Consider the following 12,983-nt stretch of genomic DNA (forward strand, 5'->3'; position numbering starts at 1 on the left):
TCTGGGAACAGACATCCAGTGTTTCACCACTTTTCCGCTGAAATCAACAAAGGACCTCATGTGGGCTCAAAGGGGCAGACAGGATGACAGAAGCGATCAAATATCGCTTGTTGTCTGCAGGAAACAAACAGATTTTTATGCGTTTTCCATGTTTTATGCAACTTATATGCGCTGACTAAAATAAATGAACTAAAATCATTGCTTTTTTTTTTTTTTTTGCATCCTTCATGTCATTGTTCTGCTGAAGCGAGGGGAAAGGGGGCGGCATTTGAATGAGTGTGGGGCAGGTGCATTTGCTCAGAGCCTCATGAATAGCCGCTTCCCATTAGCCACGCACGGCTCTGTGGCGCGCATAAATAATAGCTGGCAGCGGTGATAAAAACGCGCACCTTGGGGCTTCTAACCCCTCCTCCTCACTCTCTCTCTTCCTTTCTTCCTTTCTGGCTCTCTAATGGGCTTTCCCCTCCGAACATCATTTAAAAGTACTTATTTGAAGGCATCAAGCAGAGAAGAAACGTAGATAGATATTTTTTCTTAGTCGCTGTTTAGAACAAATCCGCTTATCTGGATGAGACACAAGACTGCATCAAAGCTCCGGCTTGTATGACAAAAAAAAAAAAAAAATTAAATACTTAGCAGGAACATCGAGACAACCTTATTGGCCGTTTACAGATTTTTGTTGTCGTGTGGAAGTTAAAGGCGCAGGAGCGGCAGGACTGGTCCAGTACAGGAGCACAGTGATGGGACGCCCGGGCAGAGGATGGAGGGGAGGATGGACGGTCCTGATATGGCTCGCCGCTGTCTGCTTGGTGCTGACTGACGGACGCAGGTCCCGGCAGCCCAGATGCCCCGTCGGATGCACCTGCACTAAAGACAATGCCCTGTGTGAGAACGTCCGAAGCGTGCCTCACACTTTCCCGTCCGACGTCGTTTCACTGTAAGTCCTACTCCAATTGAACCTGGAAGCACTTTATGAGACTGTGCAAAACTGCATGATATTTATATTGATTTGTGAGCTTACAGTCCCGGCCCGTGGCATAAGCGAGCTAATGATGCGTTTGATATGTAAATGACTTCACCAGCACAACAGGACTTCACACCCAAGTTGAACATGTTCTAGTATCAAACTTGGAAAACAGATATTTTAAAATTGTGATCCTTACTAGCTACTGTCATTGATACAAGACCTCTGATGCATCTATTTCCATTCTATAGTGGACGTTCAAATGGATCAAACTACACTGGCATCACAGTATTGGCAGAAGTGACAACAGTGGGCTAAACATAGCCTGGCATATAACACCCTTTGGCACACGGTAGAATTTATGGTATATTCTGTGACGACTGACTGAGGATAAGATGTTCTTTCTCTGGAATAACATATTAACAACCATTTTCAATCCTGGATGAGACCGTAATGGGCCTGCCCATATTCACACCCACATAGTGAGGAACACACTGCCAAAGGACACAGCCAACTTGGTTAGAACCAAACCAGACATTAACCAGCAAGAGTGAGATTTGTTTTTGGAGGAGAAGAGACTTTAGTTATGGCTGGCCGGTTGATGAGTTTAACAGGAAGTGGCCCCCAAAACAAATGCTGTTTACACCACTTCGGGCCAGAGTTGCAGCAATCTTATGGCAGAACTTATTTAACAGCTCTTAGTTGTTGCATATATTTTAATCTAACAAGTGCTGATTTTTCATTTTAGGTCTTTTGTAAAATCTGGATTCAATGAGATCTCGGGAGCAAGTTTTGTTCACACACCTAACCTGCAACTCCTGTGAGTATCCATCCATCCATCCGTCCGTCCGTCCGTCCGTCCGTAGTAGCCATGTTCTTCCCCAAGAGGACTTGTATAGGGGGGCTGACATGCATATTTAATGGTGTCAGGATTATACTGTAGACCACATGGTTACAGCATCAAAAAGCAGGGAAATGGTACAAAACAATAGATTGAGCGTTATGCTGGGAGTGGGGTATTTTTCTTTAAAAAGAGCACAGAATGTTAAATAAGTGCTGCACAGTATTGCGCAAGGCATAATGGCAAACAGAGAGTTTATTAAGCAATCTATTTTAACAAATTAGCGCCGATGTTGGCTTTAATTGTGCTCTAATCACGCTTCATCCAGAGGATAATAGTACACTGGCACCAGCCATTGTCTCTGCAAAGCATCCTTCTTGGCATCACTTCCCTCATATTCTCAGATGACACTGAAGTGGTCTGAATGAGCGTGAGGGAAATCAAAATCAAAAGAGGGTGAATCAAAAATGAGTAACGGGAATTAGTCTTCTCTGCTAATGCTAATAATATTTCTTTGCAGCTATGTGGTTTGCTGCCTCGTGTTTTAATGTTCCTGTCAGTATGATTAACCTCTAACAGGATATAAGTAACGTTTTGTGGAGTTACATTTGTAGCCATTTGAGAAAAGAATTCAGTCAAGTGAGTTTTGAAGGAGACACTTAGAAAGTAAAAGGACATTTTATTTATATAGCACATTTTCAGCAAAAAAGAGTCAATGTTTTTTGGGGGGGTTTTTGTGACAAAATGGATGGATTGAGTTGCATCATCGCTGTTGTTTTCCTTCCCAGACTCTTCACCGCAAATTCTTTTGACCTGATTGATGAAGATGCTTTTATGGGTTTGGCACATCTTGAATACCTGTAAGTATTTTTTATTCCTTCTTGTGAGGCTGAAACTTAGTCATCTACTATTAATATACTACTATTAATAAAATGCTGTACTTTTTTTGTACAGCATCTTACAAAATTATTCACATCCCTGAACTTTTAAAGTCATTTGCTTTGAGGCTTCTGTGCATTTTAATGAGATTTTAAGTGGTAGGCAAAGTAGTGCATAATTGTGAAATGGAGGGAACACGAAACATAATGTTAACACTTTAGCTTATAAACAAATCTGAAAAGTGTGGTTTGCATATTGTGTGTCAACACACTTTCATTTAATACCGCTTTACTCTGACACCTGAAATAAAACTCAGTGTTTTTTTACTAAGTAATTAAAGTAGGAAATAGAGTCCACCTTTGAGTAATTCAAGTTTTATAGAAATCAAGCTGTTCTGTGGGGGCCGCAGGGATTATTTAGAGAACATTAATGAACAAAAATCATCATGAAGACCAAGAAACACATCAAACAGGTCAGAATTTTAAAAAAGCGTCGGACTATAAAGCAATATTTAAACTTTTGAAGCTCTGAGTGCTGTGTAGTTCATCATCTCCTGCAAGGAGACAATTAATCCAAGAACCAGCCATGAGGCAGATGGCATTTCTAGAGGAGCTACAGAAATTCATTGTTCAGGTGGGAAATCTATTGGCAGAAAATGCAATATGCCATCCAAATCTGGCCTTCGTGGAAGTATGGCACAAAGAAAACCATAGCTGGAATGTTGGCATAGGTGAGATGGGCAAAAGAAAAGCAAACATGTAGAAGAAGGTGCTGTTTGGTCTCCTTAAATCCTGCCTGTTTTTCACAGATTCATTGAAAACAACAGAATTGCATCAATTTCTCCATTTGCTTTCCGGGGTCTCAAGACACTGCTACATTTGTAAGTATTTTACTACTATAGCATCTATATCTTGGTGTTTTCACCATGTTTTTCCATGATCCCAAACTTTTCTTTTAACTTCTGTTCATATTGCTATATTTTTCTCCCTTCTCACCAGCTGTTCTGATTAATTTCCTTTTTCCCAGAAATTAGTTGTCTTTACTGCCTGCTTCCATGGATTCTCTGTTTAATAAACTGCTCAAAAGCAGTTTTATAAGAGAAGTAGTACAGGGATAAATGTCACATATTCTGAAATACACAGAGCATCAATTTCTATTTTTTGCCACTGCATCAGTTTGTCAGTATCTCAAATGCAAAGGTAGGAAGAACTGCTGCTGTCTGTGGTTGGCTCACAAGGTGACTGCCTGAGCATGTCAGCAGTATCAGGTAGCACAAGACCAGAGTCGGATGTTTTCATTTCTATGATTTAGCTCTAAAACTTATAATTACACTGCATTTAAAGTTTGTTTTTGATGGTTTTATATGTTTATGTATCATAGCCACAGATGACAACATTGTTTCTACCAGCAATCAGAGAGGATTAAGTCAGCTAAAAGGATTAGCTATGTGCCTCTTCTCAGTCTGTGACCACACAGACTGAGAAGACAAGTTTTGACCTGCAGTGACCTGCAGGTCAAAACTAAATATAACTGTACTGTAACCCAAACCCTAACCATATGACCTACAATCTGTCCCTGACTCTCTGTTTACATTTGGAAATTATGCAGCAACAGTCAAAAATGCAGACACAGCAATCTTATTTATTAGGTTAGATGGCTATTGATTGCCTCTCCTAAAAGTTAATTTAAGATCATTTAAGATAAAGAGGCATGGAATATGTATGGGTTACACTGAGTAATGTCTGTGACATTTGAAAACCAGTTTAATTAATAGCATTTTAAAAAATGTATGATTAAAAATTGTATGCTTTCAAGTACAAAAAAAAAACTCTTCAGTCTGCAGGTTTTACAATACAGTTTTTAATAATTATTTCAGTAAGGAGACAGATGTTCACTGTAATTAAATTGTATTTAAATGAGAAGAAGCATGCTTTAACATAGCATAGATTACCATGCTACTCTTTTTCACACAATTTTGACCAATAACTGACATTATGAATCCTCAGTTTAAAAAAACAGATTTCATCAGTATTTTCAAGCCACAATACCTTCTTTATTTGGTCATACAAAGATAATGTAAGTGTTCTTAGTTTATCATATACATGTTTTTAAGTTCATATTAGCACACTTTACAAAATCATGTGTGTTGTTTATTAAAGATTGTATTATCCTAGTTTAAGACCTGCTAGATTAGTCAAATTTAACAGGATTTGGGGTTTTATCATGTCCTCATTTAAAGAGAAACTTGAGTGTATCTCATTTTTATCACAACTGTTTATGGATTTTTTTATTTATTTATTTTTTTAATAGAGCCATGATGTAAATTCTGCATCACGTGTGGGAATTTAAACTTCATCCCACACACTATACATTATCGAAGGGTCCAGGCAGTATTGGAATCCCAACCATTCTGCTTTAAACCCATCCGTTTTGAAAATGCATTCTTGTTCAAATACAAAACACAAAGTAAAATGGTCTCTCTTGTGTGAACGACTAACTCTCGCATGAATAATGCAGCTTTCATCTCTTTCTGTTTTCTGTTTTGCCGATTTGGAGTTCAGCTCAGGTCTCAGCTCAGAGGTTCTGCATGGATGGCAAACAGTTTGGGTTGTGATACCTTTACTCTTGTTGGGTCCCATGTCTGGTCTGCAGATGAGCAGGGTTTGCTCCAGATGAATTAAAATACTTATATGATAACATGTGCAGAACGTGGTCCATTTATATCTCTCTTACCGGATGCTCTGTAAGTTACTACTGTAAATATATATTATTTGGCATATAAGATTCAAAACCCCATTTGAAGTATAGAAATCCACAGATAACGCTTGTAGTTTTACTCTGCTGCTTACAAGTAATAAAAAACACACTGAAACATCTATTTGCCTAGTGTCTGTAGACATAAATGTCTCTGTGCCTTTTTGTTAATTAGGAGTCTGGCTTACAACAACCTGGAGACGCTGCCCAAAGATGTCTTTCGGGGCATGGACGCTTTGACTAAAGTGTGAGTAAATATTTTTTTTTGTTCTTCATTTATTATTACTTTTTTAGTAGAGTTTTATGAACCTCATAAACAAGCATATAACACACGTATAATGTATTTACTCTGCATCATCATAAATACAGGCTGTATTAGTGTATTTTAACACAGACATGATTATAATGTTGTTGATTTTTACATTTTTCCTAACAAAAAACGTGACATATATTTCTCCTGATTGCAACATGGCAGTGTTTTTAACCCTTTTGCCTTGTAGCAGAAATAAAAATCCCACAGTGGGATTTTCAAGTGTAACAGCAGCATTGAGGCACACAGAAATAAATAATAATAAAAAAGAGTAAGCAACAAACAAACAACACTTAGAGTAACATATAGTACATTGAGAAGACTATAACTTAAACATACATTTTTTACATAACACATCAGACTATTTATAATATATGGAAACTAAAGATTGTGCAAGTAACAGCAAAAATGCTATAAATGGCAGAAGTGATGGTTGGAAGGATCTCCCATAATGTTTCTTTTGTGCACCTGAGAAAGTCCAGGGTTCAAACCTGAGCAAAGCTCTTCTTGCATAGATTTTGAATAATTTTTCCTTTGCATGCATGAGGTCTCAGGAGTATTTAAGCACCAAACTCTGGATTCTTTGTACACCTCAAAAACCTGCATGTTAGCTTAACTGGGCACTCTAAATTATTTTAGGTTTTGCCCTGACTTGTATTTTGGAATGGTCTATGCTGTATGGCTCTTGGTTCACAGAGACAAGCACCAGCCCTTCCTCGACTCTGCATGGTTAAAGAAAATTGAAGGCTATAAACTGGGTGAAGGAGTTTCATTTTGCATATGTTTTGAAAATCAGGACAAGTAGAAGAATAAATATGTGTGGCCCAGAGGAGTAAAAAAGAAAATAATTTGACTCATGACTCACCTATTGTAATACGTCAGTTAAATCCGTCTCCCTCTTTGTTTCTCTCGAGGTCAAAATGGGTGTACAAGGGGAAGCTGATGGATAAAGCTGTTATAAAAACAGGCTTTTCTACTGTTAAAGGGGAAAATAAAATCTCAGAAGTCTAGAGGACGGAAGAGAAAATAATGGGTTAGAATGCCAAAACTGTTTCAGCAAGCTGCTATCAAGTCAGGAAAAAAAAAAAACAACCTTGGATCTTGTTTTTTTTGCAATGTCAAAATCAACTAGAGTGATGTTAGTATGCATGGACTCAGTTTGAGCAGCCAAGGTTAATGGCTGTTCAGACGGAGTGTGTGAGGAGGAGAGAGAGCACTCAGGGGATGGGACACTATCTGGCTCCAACCCAGCATACAACCCCAGAAAGCAGAGAGGGATGTAATTCAGCTTATTACAGCGGTACGGGGCTCAGCAGTAAAGAATAAACCCACACAAACAGGGGCTAAGCAGCACTGATAATAAATGTTTTAAAGTCTCATATTAGTAATAATATCCCTGGATGATATCCACTTTTGCATGCAGGGATCTGCGAGGGAACAATCTGATTTGTGACTGCAAGCTCAAGTGGCTGGTGGAGTGGATACATCACACCAATGCCACTCTGGACCAGATCTACTGCAGCGGGCCACCCATCCACCAGGGGAAGAAGATCAATGACCTGCTGCCACATTCATTTGACTGCATCACCACAGGTATCCCCTTCTAACGTCTGTCACACAAACAGCAGCTCTACAGGGCAACCATCCGCTTTCTTAACCGTCCAAATCAAGATGTCTGTCAGTGTCTGTGTGTTAATGATATGCAGTATGAATGTATCGATCTGAGATAAAGAACAAAGTGGAACTTCTGTGTCGTGCCTTTCAGAGTTTGCTTCCTATCAGCTGCTGAGGTTTGAGTCGATTTCAGTGGAAACCTTCACCTTTGGTAACGAGCAGTACGTCGTGTTTGCTCAGCCGTTTGCTGGCACATGCAACTTCCTGGAATGGGATCATGTGGAGATGACCTTTAGAACGTATGACGCAATTCAAAGTGAGTGTGAAAAGCAATTAAACATTGCAAACTTTGAAAGTTTTATATGGACAAGAGTCACACCAAGACAGAGGTTTAGAAACTGTAAAGTGACTGTATCGTCTCATTGCTGTTAGCAGCCAGGTCAGTTCAGAATGCGGCTTAGACAGTACTACTTATTTTAATTTAAGTTCAGGTTACTTTTTAAAATGTTATTATTGTTGACAAAGGAACTTAGAATAATGTCAACCTATTAAAGGTGGAAAATGAATAAGATTTTACTCATAAACCATCTATATTTACAGATTAAAATGAGTTTCTTAATTGCACTTCAATTTTGTTGTTGCTGGGAGAGTCTGGGTGGGGATTTCACAGAAATTTAATGCAGTCTGTCACTTCAAAATACTATATATTATAGGTAAGCAGATCAAACTAAACAGACACACATGTTTAATTTGATTATTAAGTACTTTGACATGTGATGTTCCTTGGACAAAATAAGGATTTTATTAAAGAGAAATTCCAGCCTATCACCTGAAAACTGCCTGTAGATACAGTCACAGTGTTTTTGGACTGCTTTTCAGACAACAAAACTGTTAAAGTAGGAGGGTTAGAGAAACTCTTTTTGGATGCAATCGTAATAAAATATAATTTTATGAGAAAACAGAACAAAAAACAGCTAAATAGAAGTAAAACGATGGCAACCCTTAGGTTGGCTAGCTGGTGAGCAATCTCCTTAAAAACATTTTATTTTCAAAACATCAGTACTTGACTTTAGTTTACTGTAGCTTGTCATAGATTGAATGCTCTCAGTTTTTTTATTCTAAATATAGCAGTTTAGTTTCATTTACCTTCATTGTTTAGCTTAGCTAAGCTTTGTTTAGAAGAGCTTTAATGAGTTTAGATTTGCTCTTCTTAGTTCTTCAGTATCACAAAAATATTGTTCTCAGTTACACCAATTTGCAAGTTTCATTTCAAAGCAAGGTCTTTCATCACCAGTCAGTCATTGCCCTCAGCGGAATAACTGAATTTCTCTCTCTGAAGATGCACGAATGCAAACAATCTAATTAATGTTAATTGTGTAGCATGTGCTTCTTTTTATTGAGGCACTTCCACTGTTGTCTGCAAGCCAATGGTGATTGACAACCAGCTTTTCGTCATCGTGGCCCAGCTGTTTGGAGGCTCCCACATTTACAAACGTGACTCCTCTGCCAACAAGTTCATCAAGATCCAGGACATCGACATCCTGAGGATTCGCAAACCAAATGACATCGAGACATTTGTGATCGATGGAGAATCTTTCTTTGTCATCGCTGACAGCTCTAAGGTTGGGATGGATTTTTAATTTTTTTTTTTCGTTTTGCTGCTTTTTGCTTACCACTACACAAATTATTATTATTTTGTTTAATGGCAAACCATCAGAGATATTGGATTTGATTCGCAGCCATCGTACAGGTGTTGTTCAGCACTGTGAATGAATAATGCCAGTGCGTCTGCCAGCTCCTCCCCTGGAGTTCTTGTCTGCAATGTGTTGGCTTGTGTCTGCTCTTGCTGATTATTCTTGCATTGCCAAATGTTTGCATATGTTCACACATATGCTCAGGGACACTCAGGAACACCCACACACACTACCTCATATTTCCAGTTGAAATTTCCAAAATGTATATCTTGACACACTAATTATAAATTGTTTAACTATTTTCATTTTCTCCTCTTTTTTTGCAGGCTGGGTCTACAACTGTGTACAAATGGAATGGCATTGGTTTCTATTCCCACCAGTCACTCCACCCCTGGTACAGGGACACTGATGTTGAATACCTGGAAATCTCCAACAAGCCCCACTTGATTTTGTCCAGCAGCTCCCAGAGGCCAGTTGTGTACCAGTGGAACAGGAGCCAGAAGAAGTTTGACCGCAGGACAGATATACCAGACATGGAGGACGTGTTCTCCATCAAACACTTTCGGGTAAAAGGTGAGAACTAAAGCTTCTATATCTCAAGCTTTTTTATCCTTCTTATCCAGTTTTTTTATGTGTAAACATACATTTCTAGCAATATTGAAGTATTACAATTTTTAATTAAAAAACTACAAAGAAAAGCTAAGTACATAAAGAGAAGCTTTTGATTAAAAAAATAAATAAATGGTCATTCAAACCATCTTGGTAAGTGTAAAAAATATCACTGCCTCCTTATTAAATCACAAATAAACTGTAATTATCATTAGCTTTTTATTCAGTTTTAGTCATAATCACCTGATCGTGATGTGCAGAATCAAGGAATTCATTAAATAACTCTTGTCTGACAAAGAGAGATATTTAAAGATTTGGGACTCCAGAAAACAACAGTAAGATATAACCGGTCATTAGGGTTGGAGGACGATTGCTATTTTTTTTCTTTTTATTTTTTTATTTTACAAATGGCTAGGTTGTTATAGATTTTTTTCCCCTTTAGAAATCATCATTTGAAAACTTCTGTTTGTATTTACTCATATAGCCTTTCTTCAAATTTATTTGGTGATCTGAAAGAAAATCAAGAAATCCATATGTTTTTATAGCACTACATGTATGATGTAATTTATACTTTCGTTCCTCATCTTACAGCAGAGGAAAGGTTTTTATTTTCAAGGTGGTTTTATGCCATCCCAATAAAAACAGCTCATACATCACTTCGATGAAACATTACTTTCATTTTGCCCTTGCCTGTGAGGCAGCTAAACTATTTGTGGTTCTTTGCTGAACTGCTGTTGCCACAAGCAGTGAATTATTTGGGATTTGGAATTACGTAAACTGTTTGTGTGTGCTTTTCTGTTCCCTATCCGCGTCAAACTCCCTAAAGTCTAAATTGAACAGCCCCTCGGATCTTTGTCCTTTTTAAAGGTGAACTGTTCATATGCTTGACAAGATACATCGGGGACTCCAGGGTGATGCGCTGGGACGGTGCCATGTTCAAAGAAGTGCAGACATTCCCCTCCCGTGGCTCCATGGTGTTCCAGCCTGTCTCCGTGGGCAAGTGGCAGTATGCCATCCTGGGCAGCGATTATTCACTGACACAGGTCTACCAATGGGACGCTAAGAGGGGGCAGTTTGTCCCATCTCAGGAGCTCAGCATTCAGGCACCACGGGGGTTTTCTGTGGTCTCTGTTGACAACCGGGTGTTCTTGCTCGCATCCAGCTTCAAGGGAAAAACTCAGATTTACGAGCACCTAATGATTGATTTGAGTGATTAAGATAATCAGTTGTTTGGGAAATCTTCCTGCTAAAATTCAATTTCCTGTGATGATGTAGAATCATGAGTCCAAATTTACATTCGTGTCCTGCCATAGGGTATACCTACCAGGTCCTAGAAGCAGCATATTTAAAAAAAAGAAAGAAATAGACTGTTACCTAATTGGGAATTACTTCCTTTTTCAATTAAAAATCAAGCCATAAATTTACCACTTTTATTCATTTTAAGTCACTGCTATATTGCAATTATGTGTTTTACAAAATCACAACATCTTTCTAATGTTGACTTTCTTTTTCTTCAACAAGTGTTGTGAAAGGTTTTGTAATTTTGGCTTTCCTCTCCAGTTTATCAAGCCAGTTCAGGGAAATATATTTACCAGTATAAATGGTACTGCTTGCTATTGGCATGCAACAAAATGAAATCAAACACTTCAGTTTAAAGCGTCTTTGTAAGACACAATTGCTCATTCTTATCTGTTCTGAACTGATTAGGTGGTTATTTAAGGATGTAGCCCTCTAAATGTGGAACTTTAATTTGGCAGTATGATAATCCATCAAGTACTATTTTGATAGTTCGAAAGTATTTGGTGTTCAGTTTTTATGTCATAATGGAATGCAACAGCACAAATTAAATATTCATCAGGAGAGCTGAGATATTCTTTAGGGTCAAAATGTCATGTGTATTTCTTTGTGTCACCTGAAGTATGTATACTGAGCCTATATTTATATTAAAGGCTTCCTCTGATTTTGAATCAAAGCCATTTAAAACCCAAACTGTGAACCAAGAGCCCTACAGACTTACTCATAATAGTCCAAATGGAGATCTTGAACAATCCAATAATATTAAACATATTATTTACAGTTTTGCGACAGCTTCACTTATGTAGTTTCCAGTGTTATGCCATACACAATGCCATAGGTTAATAAAACACCCTTGCTTTGTCAGTTCCTTGGCAGTTGATCAACTTGCACTCCTTAATCCTCCCATTTACGCTTAGAAACTGTGATGACACATCCACTTGTGAGAAACTGAGAAAAACAAAACTATTTCCTGCATGTCTGATACATAAACTCATGGTTTTGGTTCCCCAATGAATAACACACCAGAAGCATCCCACTGTGTAACCGAGCCCTCTCTCTTTCACTGAACTCTTTTTCCCACCAGCAACAAAAACCATTGTTGTCTTTACTCTACAGCTCAATGCTAACCACTGTGACGCTCGTGCTCCCTGTGCTTTCACACTCTCCTCTTACTCTGACATTCAAAGGAAATAACAAATAACATCCCAGACATCAACTTGCCAAATATTGTGTGTTTACAATGTGTGTGTAATTTATAATACTTTTGTAAGTAGAGAGGTCCAGAATCAGTGTTATTTTTGATAGCCAGTAGAATTAGGTGTTGCATAGAAAAAGGTCACCTTTTATTGTCATGTTGTTCTGCATAACAGTAGAGATTGTGTTAGTGTATCGCTTCCTCCTCCTTTTGCTCATTGTAATTTATATCTTGTCGTACTAAATTTCTAAATCAGAAATTATGTTTATTTGCCTGATTGTCAATGTCATTAATCAAATATTGTGGAAAAGATTCACATCAAGTCTTGTGTGGCAAATTTTGTTTCTCCATAATATTTTCCTTGTGCTGAGAAATAAATAAATACATTCTTTGCAACACGTATCTGTATGATATTAGAACATGCAGAATTTTAACAATACTTCTACAGTATTAATTCAAATATGATTGTGACAGCTTATGACTTAAAACTAAGCTGAACAGAATTATGTTGTGTATTTAATGATGTCATTAACACGATATATTATTGTGTTTGTGTTTTGTTTCAATTAAAGTTCCTAATTTTTTCTAGTCACATCTTAAATTGTGCACACCCTTTCCCTTCTCCATTGATTCTTTTAAATGTTGTATTTGTTTTTGATAAATGCTCTGAGAGCAATCATTTCTTCTGTATGTTGTGGATGCGGCTAAAGAATTAGGCTGTAATTACTACCATAAAACTGGCTCGGTGTGCTGTGTGTAGGGATTAGAAATCAAAACATCTTCCACTGCAAGCTCCTGCAGAGTTTTTAATGAGATCTGGCTTGGGA

General features: G+C 37.9%; 1 protein-coding gene across 1 annotated transcript; it reads left to right on the forward strand.

Moving 5' to 3' along the window:
* The first annotated feature begins 365 nt into the window (after positions 1 to 365).
* On the forward strand, positions 366 to 12,757 carry lgi1b (leucine-rich, glioma inactivated 1b). Its single transcript, XM_008436704.3, has 10 exons — positions 366 to 937; positions 1,713 to 1,784; positions 2,594 to 2,665; positions 3,493 to 3,564; positions 5,614 to 5,685; positions 7,172 to 7,341; positions 7,514 to 7,678; positions 8,764 to 8,984; positions 9,383 to 9,629; positions 10,533 to 12,757. Exons 1-10 carry the CDS (start codon positions 741 to 743, stop codon positions 10,880 to 10,882), a joined length of 1,638 nt encoding a protein of 545 aa, XP_008434926.1. The 5' UTR covers positions 366 to 740; the 3' UTR covers positions 10,883 to 12,757.
* The last annotated feature ends 226 nt before the right edge of the window (positions 12,758 to 12,983 follow it).

The sequence above is a fragment of the Poecilia reticulata genome, chromosome 19 (genome assembly GCF_904066995.2).
Source record: "Poecilia reticulata chromosome 19, P_reticulata-male-v2, whole genome shotgun sequence".
NCBI classification, from domain to species: domain Eukaryota; kingdom Metazoa; phylum Chordata; class Actinopteri; order Cyprinodontiformes; family Poeciliidae; genus Poecilia; species Poecilia reticulata.

What these genes read in the sequence shown, in the direction of transcription:
- lgi1b (XM_008436704.3), top strand. Translation starts at nt 741, where the DNA reads ATGGGACGCCCGGGCAGAGGATGGAGGGGAGGATGGACGGTCCTGATA. An exon ending in ATTTGACTGCATCACCACAG is followed by an intron (nt 7,342 to 7,513) that starts GTATCCCCTTCT and finishes CGTGCCTTTCAG; the next exon opens with AGTTTGCTTCCTATCAGCTG. An exon ending in TCATCGCTGACAGCTCTAAG is followed by an intron (nt 8,985 to 9,382) that starts GTTGGGATGGAT and finishes CTTTTTTTGCAG; the next exon opens with GCTGGGTCTACAACTGTGTA.